At 38.5% G+C, this 24,201-nt stretch overlaps 1 protein-coding gene across 1 annotated transcript in view; it reads right to left on the bottom strand.

The window, feature by feature from the left end:
- GAB2 (GRB2 associated binding protein 2) overlaps window positions 1–23,353 on the bottom strand; it is a 1,426,812-nt gene extending 1,403,459 nt beyond the window's left edge. Inside the window, exon 1 of the mRNA XM_044071312.1 lies at window positions 22,700–23,353. Within this exon, the coding sequence (XP_043927247.1) occupies window positions 22,700–22,771 (72 nt within the window). The 5' untranslated portion in view covers window positions 22,772–23,353. The remainder of the gene's footprint in view (window positions 1–22,699) is intronic.
- Window positions 23,354–24,201: the final 848 nt, after the last annotated feature.

Raw genomic sequence — 24,201 nt, forward strand, 5'->3', positions numbered from 1 at the left:
CTGAGTAAATGTCAGGAAAATCCTACTAGGACAGCTGAACTTTATTTGGGGTTAATCAGAGTCTTTTTAATTTATGGCAGGTGTGCACCCAAGAAGACTGAATGTTGTAATTAAAGGGGGTGCACACTTATGCAACCAGCATATTGCACGTTTTTAATTTTTTATATTTTTCCCCTAACAGATTTGTTTGTTTTTCAATTGAATTATACAGGTTATTGGTCACATTAAAGGTGGGAAAAGTTTTGAAATGATTTATTGTGGTCTTGTTTTTATATCACAAAAACCTGGCATTTTAACAGGGGTGTGTACACTTTTTATATCCACTGTAGCCAAGGCATTTGACACTATCTCCAACTGAGGCATCATTGACAAAATCACCCAGCTAGGTATCAACCATTGTATCATTAGATGGGTCACTAAATGGCTCACTAATAGAATGTATATAGTCAAAATAAGGGAATCCACCTCCAACAGCAGACCCATAACCAGTGGTGTTCCACAGGGATCAGTCCTGGGACATCTACTGTTTGGAATCTATTTCTCAGAAGTACAAGCAAAAACTAAATGTCTGTGGAGCAGTCATAAAATCTCCAAATGATGTCAGCATCCTACAAAAGGATCTTACACAAACAAATGATTAGTGAAAAAGTCATGGCCTTAAACCCACTGCAAATAAATGCATTACCATCCCTTTCAGTAACAGCGATGTTCCTGATAACTACCACATCAATAGCAGCACCTTAAGTATGCACTCAGTGGTGAGAGACCTGGGCACTTAGCTTGACAGCAAAATTACCTTTGACCACCATGTCTCTACAGTGGTAAGAAGGGCATTCTACACTGCTCATCTCATAAGTAAGGGCATTGTGCCCGAAAAAAAAGAAGTTATAACCTTCCTATACTCTTCCCTAATCAGGCCAATAAGTGAATACGACGCCCCTTTTAGTATGTACCTTTCCAAGCACCTGCAGCAACTGGAGAGACCATAAAGGTTCCTCACAAGGAAAATACAAGGTCTTCAGCATCTGTCCTATGTGGATCATCTGAAATCACTTTATTCTGTTTCATACAGACTACTCAGAGACGATCTCTGGCTTGCATAAAAGGCAATCTCTGACCCTGCTTTACTGGAAATGTTGCATATCTGTAAGTGAAATGGTACATGGGTTACTCACTCTAAAGACTTTAACCTGGTATGTGACATTAACAGAACCTGCTGGAGGGATAAATTTGTCTCCCAGGGGTTACCACACCTTTGGAACAGGCTCCCACTTCATGTCAAACAGAGCACCTCATTGGCCGTCTTCAAACGCAATCTGAAACTAACGCATTGTATAGGCATTCCCGAAGTTGTTCAAATTTCCATGGTTTTAAGTTTGGCATACTAGACATAGTCGATATTGAACCTGGGGGGGGGGGATTGGAAGAACCAGCTTAGCAAAAAGGAACTTGTTTGGCAACTTAGGCTTGCTGCTAACTTCCCCCCAGGACTAAGCGACAATGTTTCTATAGTACCAGCTCTCAAGGATAGAACTCAAATCAAGGAATGGGGTCCTTAGACCAACTAGGTATTATTTAATCAATGTTTGTCCACTGTTTTTAAAAAATGTAAAATGCTCTACTTATTGTTTAAACATTCCTACATATATATATTTTTATCTACATTTATATGATATTTGGAATACCAAAAATATCTTTTTATACATTTTTAATACTAATGCTTTATTAAAGATTGTCCCTATATACATTTCCTATATATTTGAGACTGTGTTTTTAAGAAAGTCCTATTGCTTAATTGATCTATTTAATCAAGTAGCCAATCATGTGTTAACCTATAGGATATATACAGGCATTTTTAGCATGAGAATTTTATCTTGTTCTGATGAAGTCATTGTCTATGATGAAAGTGCTTAACAATTAATGGATTTTGATGGTCTTTGGTTCTAATAAAGTGGAGTTTTGTCAATGGCCATTGGGTGCATTATTTCTGGTTACATTAACAGAACCTGCTGGAGAGACAGATTTGTCTCCCAGAGGTTCCTACACCTTTGGAACAGACCCCGAATTCATGTCAAACAGATCACCTCATTGGCCCTATTCAAACTCAATCTGGACGATCGGATGGGTAACTATAAATTCACCCCCAACATTCCACCTGTGTCCCTCTTGGACAAAGGCAATAGGTGCTGATTGTGGAAATAAGGGTAGAACTTGGTTAAGCTTGTAGGGGCCCTAGGGCCATTAGCCTAGTAACTTCTTATGATCCTATGATCTCAGTTTTTTTTCTTCAATTAAATTTGTATTGACGCCCCCCCCTCCCGATATCCCACCTGACTTTCTCAAGCACCATAAACTTAAATCCCTCGCAGCTGATTGGTCTACTGGCTGGTAGGTAACTGGAGGGGTATTTAAATACACCATGACTAAATGTGATACTGTTCTGAAGAAGTCTTGTATAGACAAAACCACTTAAAAACAAACTGTGATTTTTGTGGACTATTTGCCATCGTGGTGGTTGTACTTATCACTTCTTAGTTTGTGAATTGATGTTGGAGACTGTTAATAAAAGAACCAAATTGAACAATCCACAGAGTATCTGCACACTGTAGGTTTCATTCTTTACAAAAATGCATATGGGCAAAAAAGCCATCTAGAATGCAGATTCAGGGGTTAGTGAGTATACCATCTATCACATCCACTCATTTCATGGGCTTTTAAAATTTGCCATTGCAGCAACTTTTCTATACATAGACAATTTATTCCATAGGAACACCATACAAACTGATACATATCTTGATCTTAAAGTAGTCCGCGATTTACTGATCTTAAATGTGTACTCTCCTCCCTTGGAATTAAATTTAGATTCTAGTAGCTCAACATCCATTAAAGCACGGAATTCTTTATCATGAAGTACCTGAAAGGCCAAACATAACTTCCATCTTACATATGTATAACTATCAGAAAAAATCCAATGCTTTGAAGTCTTGAATCATAAGAAGGTTGTTTAATAGATGTAATTCTTTTTGAATATTTATGGTTTACTTTCAAGAATAAGCAAATCACATTTATTATAAATGCAAAACAGTGAGTCATACATACCTTTATCACTAGCCTCACATCTGACACAAACAGCATGTTCAAAATGTAGAATCTCTTGACAAGAAGATTTTAGCACTTACTAGTCCAACCACCTTCAGTGTCTTAGTTTTAGTTATTAATTTGTCAGTTTTAAATTTCAGTGCATTACATATAGTAGGTATGTTACAATCCATCACATACCCTGTAATATAGGCTTACCAAAACATAAAATACCACATTTATTCTTATTTATATCTGCAATTAGTCAAACAGGTAAATGATTTTTTTCAAGTATTGATTACATTTGTATATATCAGCCTCACTGGTCACAAAAAGCCTTGATGGTTTACATTGTCAGTGTATTTAACCACCAAGTAGGAGTCCAATGATGGAAAATAAGAAAAAATATATACTAAGCAGTAACGGGCCCAGAGGTGACCCAATGAGGGACCCAGCTCAAACAGCCTCCCAATCTGATAGAAAATGATTAACTTTCAGCCATTAATATCTTTTAGCTAATTCTGCGTCCTTCTCACAATATAGGAGTTTAATGATGATTTCAATGTTTAATCAATAAAAACAGAGTCTTCTAAACTGTCAAATTGCCTTTGACAGTTGTAAACAAGCCACAAAAACCTCAACACCAGAACCCATACCTAAACTGGCAAGATTATAAAAATACATCATGACAATAACTATGGACCTAGCTCTTACAAAACCATATTGAGAAATGTTCATTATAGAAACAAAAGTATTATAGTAATGTCTTTCGGCTTTTCCCGGTTAGGGGTCGCCACAGAGGAATGCCAGTCCGCTTATGATTGGCAGTAGATTTTTACAGTGCCGAGGTGCCAGCCCGATGCCCAACCTTCAACAAAGGCACTCCCATTCACACACACACCTACCTGCATGTCTTTAAACGTCACTCGACCACAGGGAGGACATGCAGACTCCACACAAAAGGCGCTCCAGCCGAAAATTGAACTGGAGAATCTCTTGCTGTGAGGGGATAACACTAACCGCTGTACCACCACAGATGTACAAAGAAGCAAAAGTATTATTTTCCATAATTACTCTTAAAAGTCATCTTTCAAAGCATTTCACAATAAATGATGTTAAGCTGACTGGTCTATAATTACTGATCTTATCAAAAATGTTGCAACACGAAGTACATTCATCCATAATATTTTCCATTCAATATTTTTCCTGAACATAGGAGACAGTTTGTATGTTTTAAATACTTGATTAAGTAAGAAGAAAATCCTGTCAAGCTAACTTTCAGCTGAGTTAATCCACTGAGTTTGTAGTTTCATAGTTTTACTCCTCTGTTGCAAAAATGTCTTCTAGACCATCAGTATTGCAGTTTCTGACATACCAGCCTTATACTTGTTATCCCCTATGTACTCATCTAGTCTATGCTTAAATAGATGGGAAGTTTGTTCCGTACTCTTGGTAGGAACTGAGTACAAGGTTGCCTCTTTTTAACTTTTTTATTACACATTATAGCATAATATATTCCTCTGTCTCTTAGTCATGGGTGTGCTTCAGCTATAGTAAAAAGCAAACATAACGTCCCATTACTAGTCAGTACAGTACAGCACAGTACACTACAGAGATCCAGAGACTTTAATCTATCAGTGTATGATATTCTTCAGAATTGTTTACACTTTTAACATAGCACCTTACTACATTCTCTAAGGTTCTAATTTCAGACACAGATTACAAAATTATAAAGAATTTCTATTCAGTTATGGGTCTAACTAGGAATGTAAACATACTTTTTAAATGTATTTATTTATTTATTTTACATTTGTTGACCGGGATTGTTCGACTGAGCTAAAGAGCTCTTTTTCAGCGGAGGCCCGGGGAGAAAAGCTCCAATATATTATACAATTTTCATTATAAATTAGCATTAAACAGCAATGTTACAGGATTATTACAAGGCATTAAGTAGCAATACAATGTTATACAGTGTCAATAATCAGGAGTATAGCAAAGCTCTTTCAAGATGTATAAAAAGAAATATGTCATTAAGATGAATATAGTTTTTGAGGTAAGTGGTTACAAAAACCCAGTTTTATGATCATGTAGTTGCATGAAGACAAGACAATTACAATAGAATGTTTCTCTGTGGCAATTTGCTTAACAGATTTTAGGAGACAGTAGAAAGAGTAGTCAAGGAAGATTAGAGAGAGCTAGTGAGAAGAGTGAGTTAAGGGCAGAAAGTAGATTAAGGTATGAGAAGTAGGGGGTGCTAAGGAGGGAGAGTGCAGAACATACTTGTTTAATACTTTACAATTTTTTGTGTCGACAGTATGAAGAACTAGCCCCACTTGTTTCAGAGCGTTATTTTTATATCATTGACATGCCATCTAAAACTTAGCCTTTGCTTGTAAAGCCTAGGTCTTTTAACTGGCTAACCTTATCTAATATAGTTATTAAACAAAACTTTACTAAAGCTGATAGTGCTAGAAATATAGAAACAATAATGCATTATCTTTACTTGTTAAGTTCAGCTCAAAATGTGTGACTTCAGTATTATACTCTGTGTACTCTGCTCCATATTGTCATTATGTCACAGTACAAGAAAACAATGTATACCACATTTTCTATGATGCAAGTCTCTGTGTCTGTCATAGTGTAATCCAAGCTCAAACTCTTTTATATTTCATATTTTTTTCACTTTATGCATATTAGGCCTAAATACATACCGCTATTCTGAGAGTAGTTTGGCATATAAAGCAAACTACAGCAATCTATCATTGACTATAAGTTTTAGCTTGCTATCTCTGCCTTTTTTCCCTTAGTAGATCAAAACCCACTACTTATAATGAACCTTCAAATTACAATGACATCCGAATAATGGTTTCCTGCATACACTACTGATGACTTGGTGACTTGTGTTCAAGAATAACCCCAACTTGCTGACAGTGGAAGTAAAGACTGACTGTGTAATGAGGCTATGCCAAACACTTCAACCTCTACCCCAAAAGGTCATGCCAAACTTCTTTGCATCTGCACCCCACACACACACACACACACACACACACACACACACACACACACACACACACACACACACACACACACACACAAAACACAAACACACACATGATAAACCTCAGCCTAACAATGTAAATCACAAAGCCCACACAAACTGCATACCTGTCACATATTTTTATAAACCAAAAGGATGCTGTAGAATAAGAGAAGGGTGGCTGTGAAAAGGCATGTAAAAAAGACAGTCACTGATTACATGACAGCAGAGAAGGTGAAAGGTCATACACCTTGTATCAGGCCTTATAAAACACGGTCTGTGTGCTGCTAAGCCCTCCAAAGATATATGCACATGAAATGCATTAAGACAGACAGACAGACATACAAACTGCCTGACAAATTAAACTTGATCAAGAATTCAAGCAAGGATGTTGGGACACAAAGGGAAGGAAATGAGAAAAGACAAAGGAAGCCTGTTACAGAGCGCAGGAAAAGGGATGATTTATCCTGTAGAGATGCAAAGAAGTACTATAGAACAAGTCAGCATGAAAAGTAATTAGAAAAGATCTGGAATGGTACAGTCAGTCCACTGCTGAAGAAATACTAGAGTGTTGAAGCAGTACTTTATTTCAAATAACTTTAAACTAATGCACTCATCCCTGGCTCTACCTTGCCAGATATTTAGAAGTACAATAAAGTTTACACCTAGGAACTAAGCTCTGGCAAACCGTATTCTACATTTCACAACTTCTGGACTACAAGAAACCCATGTAAACTTACAATGGTTCACTCACAAAGTTCACAAAGCTGCACTACTCTAAGTTAAGGGTCGGAGTTGTCATGCAGGCTTTGTAAATGATGCTACATGTTCTAGGGATGAAGCTGGGTGAATGTTTAACATTGAATGGTTTGCTTTAATTTAAGAGAGAAAAAATGATGAAGACTACCCTGGCTGATCTAGATTATGGTGATGTGAGTCCTACACCAATGCAAGACCAAGAATCTCTTTTAACTCAGTGGTATGGAACTATGACAGCTTACTTATAAGGCTATAATTCAAGCAGGGCAGAAATATCCATGCGGAGTCAATTCAGCAGTGGAGAATGGCTGCAGGAAAGCAAACAGAATGAAGTGGAAATCTATGCAGGCAAGGCCAGAACGCACTTCTAAGAGATGGCAGATTGTCCTCACACTACAACACTAACCTAGATTAAATCAGCAACCCAAGTACCAAAGGGCCAGCAGGGAGAAAACATGCGAGAGACTGATGGCCAGCTTGTCACTTCTAATGTAAGGAGTCAGGGGTTCCCTGTAATTTAGCATAATGCTAATATGTCCTGCTCAGACTGGAAGAGGCAGGCACCTAAAAGCCTGTGGAAACACCCATTCATAAACATCCTGATATACTGTGTGGTACATAACACACCAAGACAAGCCCTGCCTGATATTGTGATGACCTTGGAAACTCACTGTCCAGCTCTTACCAACGGGGAGGAATTAAAGGTAAGCACCCACATTATGGAGTCTTATAGGTCAATGGGAGGGTGTCGGAATAGTGAAAAAGAGACAAAACATATACCCTAAAAACAAAAATGCACTGAATAATATGCTTAATGAAAATCCTCCTTCACATATCCATTATCTTCCATACTCCCTCCAGGAATATGCCTTACATTACATCTGCTTGACAGCAGAAGGAGATGCTTTGCTTTTTGATGAATTTAATGTTATGATCAGTCCTCCTGTTTACTTCTGTGCTATATGTCCTATACTGACAGAATTTACAAATTTACATTTTACAAATCATACTACCCCCCTCCCGCACTCAAATGAAATCCCTGCTAGAATATAAGCTCCTTGCTTTTTAACTTTCTCATCTTAAACACCAAACATCCAAGTTTAACATTAGGGCTAATAGTTATTATTTTTAATAAAAGTTATTTATTATTTATTATTTACAGTTGTTTATTTTTTAATAAAATATTTCACCTATTATTAATTTCCAGTTCTCACAGGAGACATGTTTTGCTGCCATTTGTCTTTTTGATAATGGAATTCTTTGTTAAAACAGAAACCTGACTATACACTGCTGAGTTTCTAATTCTGTTTTGAACCAGTAGAAAGAATTGGTTTAGTCATCAGTTTTAATCCTTCCTCAGAGATTTATTTCACATTTCTTGGTATAATGCCTCTGAAATGATATCAAGGTGGACACTGCCAAAGATGTGTACTATCTCCATCACCTGGTATCCACTCCATTAATTTGGATACTCAAACATCTATACATGTACTGCGCAAGTTGACTCTAGTAAATAATCTGAAGCAATGAATTTTTGACCCTCCCTATCTCTCCTAGGGTCACCTATTTGTTTCGCTGTCCCTGTTCCACACTTTTTATAAGAGATTCTATGGAAGTATCACTGAAACGCATAAGATAATACACTGTTACCAAATTACATTTCCTGAAGGACCCCAATTGCACTTCATAAGTACCTTTCATGTGACTGTACATGTTCATGACTCTGAACTACAATAATCTGTGATAGCATACATAAAAATGTGTATGTATATTAAATGATCAAAATGGAAGGCAAGAACATTTAAGCATTTTTACTTTAAGTCCACAAGGCATCTTATGGTCTCCAAAATCACTTGCCTAGTACAGGTCCTATGTTACTATTACATATGTGCTTTAGTTCACTTACAATATGCCACAGATTAAAAAAAATGTTTTACAAAGACCTGAAATCCGTTTTGCATTAGTATTTCAAGCATCTTCCATCCCTGAAACTTTAAGAATGGAAAGTCTAGATCCACCACCACGGTCTATAAAATGTTTATGAATATTTGTAAAATATTTTAATAGGCAGATTAAAATTCGAAGTAAAATGAAGTACAGCTCAACATCCCCTTTCATATGATAAGCTCTTTCGAATTATCTTCTTCAGATCGTCTGTGATCCACCTTTGGCAGTGAAGAGCTATCTTGTTTTCATCATCCCTGAAACTTTAGTTCTAAATAGTTGGTCTCACAGCATTTACTTCTGCAAATAATCATTTTAATTTCTAAAGACATCTACTGCTGGTGCCATCATGTATCTTGTGCAATTGACAAGGATTCAGGAAAAAAATATCATACATTCTTTTGTATGAAGTTCCTTTATTAGGTAAGTCATTTCCCTTCTAAGAAATTCATATGTTTATTATACCAATGGTAATACAGCTCTAAAGAACAATGACTTAACACCCTACAAGCATGAGACCAAACCCCCCACATTTTCTTATAGTGAGTCTTCAAGTCTCACTCACTCTCTTGTGCCATGTGTATACAAACTTTTAATAAGTCGAACTTCATTTCAAGAGAATAAAGAACTTAAAAATTATTATATGTTTTCTCATTTCTAATATTCCTTCAGCACTCTACTGTCCACATATTATCTCTATGACTCTACCCCCAGTGGCATACAAACAACCCCACAGGACCTTCCCACCTAAATGGACAACAATTAACGTCACTGTTTCAGCACTGCTTTATGGGCCGCTTGTGGAAATAGACGACTTTGCTAACAGAGCAGTGCAAGAAACAACAGAAAGAAATATGACATGATTCAAATGAATTTCTGACAAATGCAAGTTGAAGCAAGATTAATAAATAAATAAAGGCTATCCATGCGCAGACTACGTCAGACAACATGTTAGTGTATGAATTTTGACATGCAACAACATGCATGTACATAAGAGTATTTTTAGTAAGAGAAAACCTACGGTAGAAATAAAGGGGTTGAATTGTGACCATGGAAGATACACTACAGAATGAACCTTGAATCCATCATCTCAGAAGATTCTGCATTGTAACATGAGTAGACGTCTCTCAAAAACCCATTTTCTGCATTTGCATTTCCTGCATGTTACATTCCTCAGCTATACTGCTGGCTGGTGAGCTGTAGGTGCCCTTTAGCCCTCTCCTCATGCTACCCAATCCTTTTAAAAAACTCCCTCTCCAGTGTGTTGTGCCTCACAGGTGTGATATACAGGTTCTGCATCTCCTGCAGGTTCCACTTGTGGTTTCCTACATCCCTGCATATCTAGAATTTCTACATCTTGCATACTTAGCTCTCAACCTCTTAGCAAAAAAAATCTGGACAAAACCAAAAATAATAGGTGGGCAAAGCCCCAAAAATAGGGACATTTTTTAAATATTGTTCTTATAACCTTAGAAAGTTCCTAGAATAAAAAATCTTGTATTACCATGCATTTTCTGAAGAATGTGAAGTCTGAAGCTCAAATGACTGTCATTATTTAGTGAATTCAATCCTTAGCGACTTGTTACAAAAAAGCAGAATATCATAAATTTTTTATATGGAACAGGCCAAAAATATTTGGCAAAAATCAGGACATTCTTAGAAAATCTGACTGCTTATGCAGCTCTATCTTGCTTGTGTGTACTTCAGTGTTCCATAGTTGGCATCTAGCTCATCCCCTACATTACATGTGTCTTTTCTGAAATCTGTACTTTGTAGATGGATCTTCAAAATCTTGTATTTTCTGAATATGAACCAAAAACAGAATTTAATCTCTTCCCCACTCTCTGTTCTTGAATCCAAACACAAAAATGCACAGATAAAAATATGGACGAGCAAGCAGTTCAATAAGAAAAGCCAGACCTTCCTCCCCTCAATGAAATGAGGAAAGCCAGACCGCCTCCCTTAAGTTGTTGTGTCTTTCGGCTTTTCCCGGTTATGGGTCGCCACAGTGGAACTCCGGTCCACTAATGATTGGCAGTAGATTTTTTACGTGCCGAGTTGCCGGCCCTGTTGCACAACCTTCAACGAAGGTACGCCCATTCACGCATGTCTTCACACAGAAGACGCTCTAGCTGAGAATCGAACAGGACAACGTCTTACTGTAAGGCGACAATGCTACCGTAGCAACACCATCGGAGTTTTAAGTGAAATGAGGAAAACCAGACCAGCTTCCCTCAGTGAAATGAGGAAAGCGAGAACCCTCTCCCCTCAGTGAAATGCAAAGCAAGACGCCTGTCATTCTCTTAACAACCATTAACATAATTTCACTGAACATAACTTCATCACAAACAAACAAAACAAATACTCCTGTTTTATTGATGAGTTTTACCTTGTTCTTAATACATTCATTTAACATTATACTTTAATTAAACTCCAGTGTACATCTGAATATTGCACCTTTGTTTTTCTTCAAAATGTTAGAAAAAAAACTGGTGGCTGACATGCCTATCAATAGTACAAGAATTCTGGGCAATGCCAGAAACAATGTTGGGGGGAGACAAAGGCCCCAAATTAGGGCCAGATTTTAAACACTGCTCTTATAAACTTAGAGAGTTGCTATAATAGCATGCATTTACAGAAGGGTGTGAAATCTGAAACACAAATGTCTATTATTAGATAATTCAATCCTCAAGCATTTGACAGAAATAAACAGATTTTCCATAACAGACTAAAAATGTGAGGCAAAAATCTGGATATTCTGTGAAATTCTGGATAGTTGAGCGTACCGCTACGATCAAAAGCTAAGACATCGTCATTGAAATGAACATGTATTTTGCAGAAAAATGTTAAAATTCATATTTTATCATGGAATTCTTAAAAGACTACTTGTTCTGCTAAATCCAAACTAAATAAAGCTCCAGTACATGATTAACAGACTGTAATCACTTTTATAGGGAAAACAAACAAACAAACAAAAAACAAAACAAAACAAATACTTTTCTGGATTAAGGCCAGTCCCCAGATCATACTGTATAATGTAAGACGAAACAGTGCAGTCATCCCCCACCCTGCATGCCATCAGTGAATCCCCCCCCCAAATATTTAATTTATGCTTTGAATATCAGAATTAGATCAAGGGACCTGCGGTGGTGGTGCTGCGGTAGCACTGTCGCCTCATAGCAAGACGCTGTCCTGTTCGATTCTCAGCTAGAGCGTCTTCTGTGTGGAGGCATACGTGAATGGGGCATGCCTTCGTTGAAGGTTGTGCATCAGGGCTGGTAACCCGGTATGTAAAAATCCACTACCAATCATTAGTGGACCAGAGTTCCGCTGTGGCGACCCCTAAATGGGAAAAGCCGAAAGACACAAACAAACCTAAAGCTTGTCTGCAGCATAGACAGAACTTGTTGGAGGGACAGGTATGTGTCTCAGTGACTAGCTGTGACTACCCATTCTCTAGAACAGACTTCCCATCCTTGTGAAGCAAAGTTCTTCTCTAACTCAGTTCAAGTATAACTTGGACCAGTGGGTGAAGAATCAAAACTTTCCCCCTGTTCTGGCACCTATGTTTCTAATAGACAGAAGCAGCCTATAAATGATTGACCGCTCATGTGTGATCCTACATATATTCCTTAAAATAACCCTCAGGTATCAAAACTTGTCGGATATATTTGGGAATCATGGCTAGACTTAAAAATGTCCCTGGGGTCATTAGGCTAGTAATCACCTATGAAATTATGGACCTATAAAGCAATTTTCAATGAAGTGATCATAAATTCTTGCATGCCACAGCAAAGACGTTTATCGTTCAGATTGGATTTAGAAATAAAGTACTACACTACGCATGTATAACTTTTTAGCATAAGCAGATTGTGAATATGAGTTACCCTAAAGCACATGAACATACATATGCCTACATGATATGTGTTACACCATCCCGCATTGCAGAGCATTCAGAGTTAAACTATTTTGATGGGGCTTTTTTTCAAGTATGTCAAAAGTTAATCAAGGTGGAATCAAAAGTTCACAGAAATGAACCCCCTTAGTAATTTTATAAATTAAAAGAGGGTACACTGCATAGATCTTGGACTTTTACTGAATTATATGAGTGAAAGGACTAGACTGGGGACACTTTTTAACCACTGCCATCAATGCTAAGAAGGGGACAGAAGCTGTCTTTAGATCTTTGCACATATTCTACAAAAAAGTTTGCATTAAGAAGTATACAAAGAACTCACACAGTTCCCTACACTTGATTTCTGCAGAAGCCCTTTCAAGGGCTCTCCAGTCTCTGCTACTGTAAAGGAAATCATCACAAAACTGGTATGCACAGCATGAAGGTACAAGAGAGTACAGACTCATTTTAGTGTCATTTGGATGAAGCAGCAAATGTACTGCAATGTAAAACAGTGGCCTTAACACAGAAGTGGTTATGACTGCTATATATATCTAGTGTCTACATTATATGAACAAATGTTTGTAATATCGAACGCTCTGAAGTGCGAAAATGCCAGACCTCAAAGTGCTTCTTGTGGGATTGCAGTACAGTGAAGGTCAAAATATTTGCCCTTTCCTCACTGTAGTGCAATCTCGGAGTTGGTATATATATATATATACACACACACACACACACACACATATATATATATATATATATATATATATATATATATATATATATATATATATGTATGTATATATTTAGCAAGGTGTGTGTGGGGATGCAGCCCCCCACAATAAGGAGTTCGAGGTCTGGCACTTACGCTCTTTAGAGCGTTCGATATTATGAACTTTTGTTCATATACTATAGACTGTATATCTACATATTTATATATTTTATTTGCAATTAAATACACCTATTGTATATGCACCTTAAAAACTAGAGAGTAGGTAGTCAATACGTTCCACTGCGCATCTGGTGGTTAAGTCCTAGGATAAGTACAATATCTCTAGGATTGCACTACTTAATTTACATTGAAGTTTCTTTTTTGATATTAAGTTTTATTTTTTGCAGAAAAGAAGTAACGGCACACGTACAGACACAGAAGAAGAGACTTAATTTAAATTTATGTAACTTATTTATGACAGAGTATTAGCTGAGCAGAGCATTCTATCAAAATGTGACCTGGACATAAGCAATACAAGAGGAGTGATACAGATGCAAATAACATGTTCATACAATCAAGATATAAATAAATCATGACAGTGCCAAACAGCTGTGCTCTGGAGTGCACAGACTTTACTGAGCAAGAAGCAGGTGGTTACCAAACAGATACTGAGATTTCCATAGACTGGAGTCATTATCTTAACAAATGGTCATGAAATGCCAACTTGCATAAGAGAACCAAAGAACAAGAAAGGTATATAGTCATAGCATGTTCAACTCAGTAAATCTATTTTTTTAACAGTCAACAAGGCAATTGTTTTCACCTTCTGTACTATTAAAAATAAATCTTCAGTATTACAGTACACATTATCTTAAGTGGAAACTGATTCTGTTCAACTCTAATATTTCTGTTGTAGAAAAAGAAAAAACAAAAGTATCTATAAAGGATGTACCTCTCTGTACTCATCAGCAAAGGCACTTCAATATTGAGTTAAACAAAAGGTACTCACTATACCAAGCCAGTTTCACATTGCAGATTAGAAAAAAATGTATGCCAAAATTCAGTAGTAATTTTCATTTTCTGAGAACGTTTGGGAAAGCAAACAAACCGACAGTGGCTTTCCCCAAGAATTATTCTCAACTACCTACGACACTGCAGTCCTTATGTCCATTACTAAACCTCTCCCCTCTCCAAAAAATAATGCTGAGAGATATAAACACATACAAACACACATATATGCACAGAAATATATTTATATCTATATGTACAGCTATATCTACAAATATACATATATATATATATATATATATATATATATTTGCAAACAGATGTACAGATGCACATACTAAAAAATCAAAACGTTTATGAAAAAAGTGAAATCACTACTGAACAAAGTGAGGCAGCTGCTCTAGGACAAACAAGAATCAGGGAACTCCCTTTTACTCAGCCTCCTCTCAGCAAGTCATCTGCAAAGAAGAAGATCAATATTTACAACATCAATAAGCAAAACCATAAAGTCAAAACCACTGCTGCCAATTAAAAAAATGCATGCCTCCAAGCAAGAGAAAAGTCTCTGTCTCTCTGCAGCCCTCCGCCCCCCACACACACCTCATACACACAATTTAAAAGAATTCCTCTATTTCCACTGAAATGCTAAAACTACTGAAACTAATCACATTTCAGAAATGCTTTTGTTCACTCATTTTATGTGAAGAAGATATACAAAGCTGTAGTCCAGAGAATGAAAAATCCTTTGTATTAGCTTAACTGTTTTAAAAAAATTGCAAATCATACAGATTGCACAATTATTTTTCCCTGTGCACATGTATACACTATGAAAATAATATACCAAAACATCTGAGGCCACACTGATAGCTACAGCAGTGTGTCTGCTCCCACTGTATGTGTTCCTGTGTACAAATCTAAAACAGCATAAAGATACAACACAAATACATAGCTACATACAACAAGGAAGTGCAGTAGTTGTGTCGGAACAACCTTTAAGGAGACACTGTAGATGATATGCTGTTGCCCATCAACAGGTACCTCTCTGGAATGACAACAGTTACCTCAGGAGACAATTGTCCAAAAATCAAGAAGCTGTCATCATTCATGGACTCAGGAGTTCATCACTGCTAATTCGGGACCAATCTTCTCACACAAAGACCAAAAATATCACAGCTCCAAACCCAGAGTGAACTAAGAAAGATAATCTGGACCACACTGAACTATGGGAGGGTAACTATTATGAATTCCTGGAACAGCTGGGTATGTCTAAGCTGCATCCAGAAGGTACTAAGGAATGTATTAAGGAAGTTCACAAACGCAAAACCACAGGAGACAGAAGGTGACAAAAGAACAAGGTAGTACCTTCTCTTACTGGCTCTTCAGTAGCAAGAACGGAAAACCTAGAGGTGATACATGAGAGAAAGCAAAAATGTAGACCATCTGGCTGACCAGAAGGGAGAGGAAGAGTGAATCCTCAGAGTCACAGATAAAGCTATGTAAGAAGGCAACAGCAATATGGAGGAAAGGGGCCCAGACAGTTCCAACACACTTAAATATGTTACCAATGCATGTAACACAGTATGAACTGCAGAAGGAAGACATTCTGTGTGCATTGCAAGTGCTGAGAAGAGCAATTTTGGCAAACACAGAAGACTAGAGCAACATTAACTTAACAAACTTTAATCATACCATGACTCAGGAATGGGGTCCATTTCTGTCACGGTATTAGAAATCCAAATCATTTGAAAAAATTAAAAAAAGGCATGAAGCTTAATGTCAGTATCCATGTAACAACAAATGACCTGGCTGGGAAAGCAATCACAGGAGAAAAAGAGCTGAAGGCCAGTAGGTTAGTCGCACACAGTCTGACTTTTTTAGAAGTGCTGTCTATCCACAGCATGGTAGAATACATCCACATCTTTGTCTTCAACAAATGGGTGGATAGCAGGTACCAGAGTTCAACCACCAGGACAGATGCAGGCCTACACTAGTGTGACTGCCTGCAACTGTCTGAGAAAGAAATCAGGATCCTAGTTCATAGGGTCAGGTATGGCTTTCATGTAAACTTCTTTAAACTAGCCAGTGAAGAAAACATGCAGGACATCCTTGGTTTCCTCAAAATGTCAGGACAATTAGTGAAACAGATTCTACTGGAAACAAGACAAAAATATACAGTGAATCTGAAATTGTAAGACTAAGACACACGTGGATAAAGCAAACTGGGGTTTGTTAGGGAAAATTATACTAACCAAAAACTGAGCAAACATTACCTGAACTTGTGGGCCTGAGGTGGTGCAACAGTGGCCTTCTAATGGAAATCTAACAGAAAAATAGCCCACAGAGAACTCTGACATGAATGTAAGCATACAGGGTTATGATTATCAAAAGGATCTTCTTCTTCTTCTTCTTTTGGCTGCTCCCATTAGGGGTCGTCACTGCAGATCAACTGTTTCCATTTCTTCCTGTCCTCTGCATCTTGCTCTGTCACACCAACCACCTGCATGTCCTCTCTCACCACATCCATAAAGCTTACCTTAGGCCTTCCTCTTTTCCTGTTACCTGGCAGCTTCATCCTTAGCATCTTTTTCCCAATATACTCTGCATCCCTCTTCAGCACATGTCCAAACCAACATAATCTTGCCTCTCTGGCTTTGTTTCCAAACCTTCCAACCTGCGCTGACCCACTAATATACTTATTCCTAATCCTGTCCATCCTCGTCACACCTAGTGCAAATCTTAACATCTTCAACTCTGCCACGTCAAGCTCTGACCCCTGCCATTTTGTCAATGCCACTGTCTCCAACCCATATAACATAGCTGGTCTCACTACACTCTTGTAGACATTCCCTTTCACTCTTACTGGTACTCGTCTGTCACAAATCACTCTTGACACTCTTCTCCACCCACTCCATCCTGCCTGTACTCTCTTCTTCAACTCTCATCCACACTCACCATTACTCTGAAATGTTGATCCCAAGTATTTAAACTCACCCACCTTCGCCACCTCTATTCCCTGCATCCTCACCATTCCTCTATCCTCCCTCTCATTCACATACATATATTCTGTCTTAGTCCTGCTGACCTTTATTCCACTTCTTGCTAGAGCATATCTCCATCTCTCTAGGTTCTCCTCCACCTGTTCCCTACTCTCACTACAGATCACAATGTCATCTGCAAACATCATAGTCCACGGGGACTCCTGTCTGATCTCATCTGTCAACCTATCCATCATCATTGCAAATAAGAAAGGGCTCAGAGCTGATCCTTGATGTAATCCCACCTCCACCTTAAACGTATCCGTCACTACCACCGCAGACCTCACCGCTGTCACACTACCCTTGTACATATCCTGTACCACTCTTACATACTTCTCTGACACTCCCAACTTCCTCATACAATACCACAACTCCTCTCTAGGCACCCTGTCATATGCTTTCTCTAAATCTACAAAGGCACAATGCAACTCCTTCTGACCTTCTCTGTACTTCTCCATCAACACTCTCACAGCAAGCATCGCACCTGTGGTGCTCTTTCCTGGCATGAAACCATACTGTTGATCACTAATCATCACCTTCATTCTTAAACTAGCTTCCACTACTCCTTCCCATAACTTCATGCTGTGACTTATCAATTTAATCCCTCTGTAGTTACTACAGCTCTGCACATCGCCCTTATTCTTAAAAATCAGTACCAAAACACTTTTTCTCCATTCCTCAGGCATCCTCTCACTTTCCAAGATTTCATTAAACAATCTAGTTAAAAACTCCACTGCCATTTCACCTAAACACCTCCATGCTTCCACAGGTATGTCATCTTCATAGCTATCCTCATTCCTCCTTGCTAATCCACTGCACTTCATGATTCACTATCTGCACATCATCCAACCTTCTCTTCCTCTCATTCTCTTCATTCATCAGCCCCTCAAAGTACTCCTTCCATCTGCTCAACACACTCTCCTCGCTTGTGAGTAAAACATCATAAAAAGCAGTGCGTGCAGTAATAAACATTCCATATAAAACAAAAAAACATATCTGTTAAAATATTTAAATTTACATAGTTTTATATTATATACAAGCTGCCTTGTATCTTAAAATACATGCTAGGGATAGTGCATCATTGATACCAGGAGCATTGCTGGCATCAAGTCTCAGTTGCCAAAGACATTCCTTTATTTCCAACATGGTTTTAAAGTCCCCCCCAAAATCCTTTGTATATAGCCTATCAATAACAACAAAAAAGAAACTTTTATTGCACACACTGCTTTTTATGATGTTTTATTTTTGTTTTATTTTGGTTTATTTATTTATTCTGGGTAGCTATTACTTACTTGAGATTCTAGCAAACAAGGTATTGTTGAGCAGGACTTTAAGATTTGGTGAACAGGAACTTTAGGGGATAATTGTTTAATTTAACTACCCTCCTGCTTTTTCATCATTGATTAATCAAGCACTAATTAATAGCTGTATTTAAAGGTTGTTTTTACTGGTTAACTGACTCTGAAGATGCCCATGAGGGTGAAAGCGCTTAGTCAGTTCAAGTTGCTGTTTTTTTATTTCTTCATTCATCAAATTGTGGATTAATAAAGGTTTTGTGAGGTTACCTGTTAAATTGTGGATTAATAAAGGTTTTGTGAGGTTACCTGTTATGTTACCTTAGTGCCTTTTTGTTTACTAGTTGTTTTACACTCTGATCACCTCACAATTACCCTTTTTCAATTTCCACCATTTGATCCTTGGTGCTGCCCTCACACTCATCCTCCTCTTCTTGATCACCAATGTCATCCTACAAATCACCATCCTATGCTGCTTAACTACACTTTCCCTTGCCACCACTTTACAGTCTCCAATCTCCTTCAGACTGGCCCTTCTACATAAGATATAAATCCACCTGTGTGCATATTCCTCCACTCTTGTATGTCACCCTATGCTCCTCTTCTCTTGTTAAAATACGTATTCATCACAGCCATGTCTATCCTTTTCGCAAAATCCACTACCATCTGACCTTCTGCATTCCTTTGCTTAACACCATACCTACCCAGCACTTCCTCATCCCCTCTGTTCCCTTCACCAACATGCCCATTGAAATCTGCTCCACTCACCAGTCTCTCACCCTTGGGTACAATCATCACCACTTCATCCAACTCACTCCAAAATTTTTCTTTCTCATTCATCGCGCACCCAACTTGTGGAGCATATGCATTAACAACGTTCATCACTGCACCATCAATTTCCAACTTCATAAACATCACTCTATCCGACACTCTTTTCTCCTCCAAAACACTTCAGGATAATGCCTACGCCATTTCTCTCCCAATATACCAACCTTCCTTCGGTCCATCATATAAGCTAGCGCTCACCCTATACCAGTCATACTGCCAACAATCAAAGTTCCGACCCTCACTATCACAGTCCTAGCCTTTACCTGCCTTTGGGCATGCCTTCACCCTCTTCTCCTCCTTCGGCCAACAGTAGCCCAGTTTCTGCCAGCACCCTGTTGGCCAACAGTACTGGTACGATTATCAAAAGGATGGGGTGGGGAAAATAGTAGGAGGTCTAATCCTCTACATAAAAAAGGAAGAAAGCAACAGGATGGACAGGTAAATGAGATGGTCACAGCAGATCAAGAACAGAACTCCTCAGCAGGAAGAAAAAGAAGTCATGAAAACAATACAATGTATAGCTAAAAGGCAGAGAAATGGGAGATGTGGTTGTGGAGGACATTAATTAGCATGACACAATTTAAAAGACCATAAATACAATGGCAGCTAGAATTAAATCATTCTCAGTGCCCTAAGGGTGGGGGTGCTTCCTGGGCCTGTAAGGCAATATTGGACCTGATTCACAAATAAAAAATGAGAGAGGATATTAGACATGGTAATATGGACAGCCACTTTGGGCACATGTGATCATCTAACAGAATGATTCAGATACCTCTCAACTGTCCAGATTTTTACAGAATGTCCACATTTTTGCCTAATATTTTCTGCCCATTCCTCACAAAATGTGTTGTTTTCTGACAAATTACTGAGGATTGATATCACTGAATAACACTTGAGTTTCAGGCTTCATATCCTTCAGAAAATTCATGTTAATGTCAACTCTTTTATTCTAGCAACTTTCTAAGTTTTTAAGAGCAATATTTAAAATTTGTCCGTATTTTTGGGCCGTTGTCCACCCATTATATTAGGCTTTGTCCAGATTTCTTGCGCTAAGAAGTTGAGAGGTATGAATTGATTCACCCTGAGCCACTTAAAACAGACTTCAAGAGGGCAGTGTGTATAAAAATGAGGAAACTCCTTAGAAGTTCGCTGTAGATATAGATCTACAGACAGATAAAACACAAGGAAAATTGTATAACTGTTAACCTACGTTCCCAGAGTTGACTATTTTACGTGAGAGGCAAAGCCTACACGCACGTGCGCACAAAGGCAACCCCTACACGCTCCAAACTTGATTTGTTACCAATTAAGATGATGTCCTTCGAGAAACTGCATCTGCTAATTACATGTCAGCAAGGCATACATCAACCAACTAAGGGAGGGACATAAAAGTTAGAAAAATAAATCAATGGCGTTGGAATAAAAAATATGCAAAAACTAGCGCCACTAAATTAATATAGAGAAGGGAGGAGGTACCTGCACCAACCAACAGTACTGCTCAGGTAAAGAAGGTTGGTTGGTTGACCCTAGTTTGTTTTACGTAGGAATGGTCCCTACAGTTTAAAGACACAAAAGACATTGGGGGACTTTTGGGGTTTACCTTCGAATTCTTAGAGTAATTAAAGTAATCCAGTTAACAGATATTTTTAATAAATTATTGGAAAGAGAATAAGATTCCTGGCAAACAAAATCGTCACTGAAAATCCTTTCTATGGGGGCATTTTCCTAATGAATACGTGATGACTTCTGCCAGACGTAAAAGGATATTTCTACTATTTTAAATGTACTTATTTACTTATTAACTTTGTAAACCAGGGTATTGGACTAATCCCAAGTGGACCATTTCTGCCACAGCCAGGAAAATACAAGTTTTAAGGACATGAAAAGGCACAAATATCATCACTGCACAATAGCAGTTAATTAAAGAAGTAACAAACAATGACACTTGTTACACGCAAATGGGCACATTTTCTTTGCAAATAATTTTAAGAAACTGCTCTAGGCGTATTCGCACAAACAATATCTGCAAAGCAAAAGACAAAACTTAAAAGTTGTAAAACAAGTTGCGCATATTACCAAAACTGAGCGTAGCAGTCACAGTCCATTACTCCCGATAGTCTGAGAGATGCTGATCAGCCAAACAACCTTAGGCACTGATCAAAAGGCTATAGGATTTTAGTACAGGTCCAAGAAACAGCCAAACTCAATGAGTATTACCAATGTAGGGAACCCGAGGTTTAAGAAAATATACAAAATAAAGGAAGATAAAAGGGTCCCAAAACGAAACTGCAGTCTTGGCAAAGCATAAAATAAACAATGGAAGCACAGAAAACAGCTGAAGAAAACACTGAACCTGTATTTAAAATGCATAAAACAGCATGCCACTACCATCAGAAAAGATCTCACCCTTGTCCCCTAAAGCATAATCAGTCTGGTTTTCTCCTTTTTACGTTTCTCACTGCAATAAGGATTGCATTGAAATATCATATGTACAGAAAGTATAAACTGCCATCATGTTAAAACATTTACATGGTGTTCCCATGGGATAAAATATATGAAGTGTTCTCTTCCGTTAATAATAATTTCAGAACTGTCTAATCTTCGTTTTCTGCTTCAAAACACGAAACGGCATCGTTTCATCTACAATGAGTAGAGAACATACACTGAGAGAGAGAGAGACAAGAGGACAAAAGGCACCTAGGTACCCTAAGTGCAAAACGTGTGCTCCTGTCGCGCCAGTGCACCTGTGCTGGCTCTCTGCCAGCAGGTGGGGGAGGCGATAAAGGTTCACAGCACGCGGGCGGTGGCGCGCCTTTCCTACTCCAGGCGCAAAGGGTAACCAAACAAGTAATGAAATTATAATAGCAGTAAGTTCCAATGCCAGCTCCCACAAAACACAGTGCCAATGAACTGCACCATACCCACAGAAAGCATGCAGATGTGGCAACTGGCATGCAAAATAAAGACAGCATCAGCTAGCATACTTGGAGCAACAGATCTTCCTGTGTTCAAGACCAGCACAGGGCGTCCCTGGTAATCTGCGATTTGCACCTTGTAATAAATCAGTCGCCTGCTATTACAGCATGCATTCATTTTCTTTATACTTACGTATCTTCTTAACTTCTTCTCTGGTGGTGACTTTCTAAGCCAGCCCGAGCAGACCACTTCCCCTCCGCTCATAGTAATCGTATTTTGCTCCCCCACTTTACAAAGATGTTACACTAGATCCTTTGAAAAACAGACAATAAGCGATGGTAGTATCCCTCTTCCCTGCTGCTGCTGACACTTCCCATCCAGATGTTGTCATTTCCCTCGTAGTGCCATCCGTGGCAGTCACAGTGCAGTTTTCACATCAGCTCTTGTCCTGGTCACAGCAGACTCCTTGTCCCCTACAGCTCGGCAATGACAACAATGCAACCACGTCTCTTGCACACAGAGCCGTTGCTCTTTTCCAAGCTGCTCCTGCAGCAGCCTTCCTCGGTTGGCGGTGCACAGAGGATCGTAACAATCGGTAACAACAGATTGCAAGTACCACTATCTCCGTCTCCCTTTGTCACTCGTACTCAGTTTTACAGCCAGCTGCTGAACTCGAGGAAATAGGAACTGCTCTGTTTGTTTCCAGTAAACATTTTGCACGCACGCCCACCAGCTAGACTAGTGTGTGAGACGAGCTCTCGGCTGCAGCACCGATAAGGGAAAATAAAGATCCCAGACTGTTGTTGCCAGATTCATCCCAGACTGCAGCTTGCTTGTCCTGACGTTAATTTGGATCCTTTTTTTAATTACACAATTACTCATAACTGACTTTTGCGTGGTTATTTAATATCTCTGGATTGCTTGCAGTACAGCATTTGCTAAACGTGTTTGTAATGTAGCAATTTGTCTGCTGTACACAGCATAGGATGTTCAGAAGAAAAATAACTCGCAACAGAATTCAAGCAGTTAAACTGGTGTGCAAGAACAGTCTTTCAAAACTACAAAGTTATAGTATGTCTGTCTATCTGCATATATGTGTACACACACGTATATATATATATATATACACACACACACACACACACACATATATATATTGTCTTTGATGTGAGTGCACTTAATGTTTGTGTGTATGTGTGTTGCTGGGTGGAAGACAACAGTATAGATCTATTAGGCCAAAGCACTAGTTTGTTTCAATTGTGTGTGTGTGTGTGTGTGTGTGTGTGAGAGAGAGAGAGAGAGAGAGAGAGAATGCGCACACGCCTGCATATTTACTTAATTTATCTTTATTTATTTATTTTCCTGACCAGGTTAGTCCTACTAGGCTAGTAGCCTCCTTTCAGGGGAGGTCCAAGGTGGTATTTATACTACAAGGGGAAATTTGGCCAGGGCATGGGAGAGATTCGGCTTAATAGGTGCTGTGGGATATTTTACATCCACCTCAGCTACCACCAGCTCAAGCAGATAGGACTCAGTTTTGTCTCAACTGAAGGACAGAGCATGCCTGGAGCAGTGGGGTGGTGGATACATTTAGTGCCAGATCCTAAAAAGTTATTATGACTTCCTTGCTATTCAGCTTAACTTTCTCTGTTAATTTCATTTCCACTCAGCAACCTTAACAAAGCAATGTATGT

This window comes from Protopterus annectens, chromosome 5.part0, assembly GCF_019279795.1.
Source record: "Protopterus annectens isolate FY-2018-M chromosome 5.part0, PAN1.0, whole genome shotgun sequence".
In the NCBI taxonomy this organism is placed as follows: Eukaryota; Metazoa; Chordata; order Ceratodontiformes; family Protopteridae; genus Protopterus; species Protopterus annectens.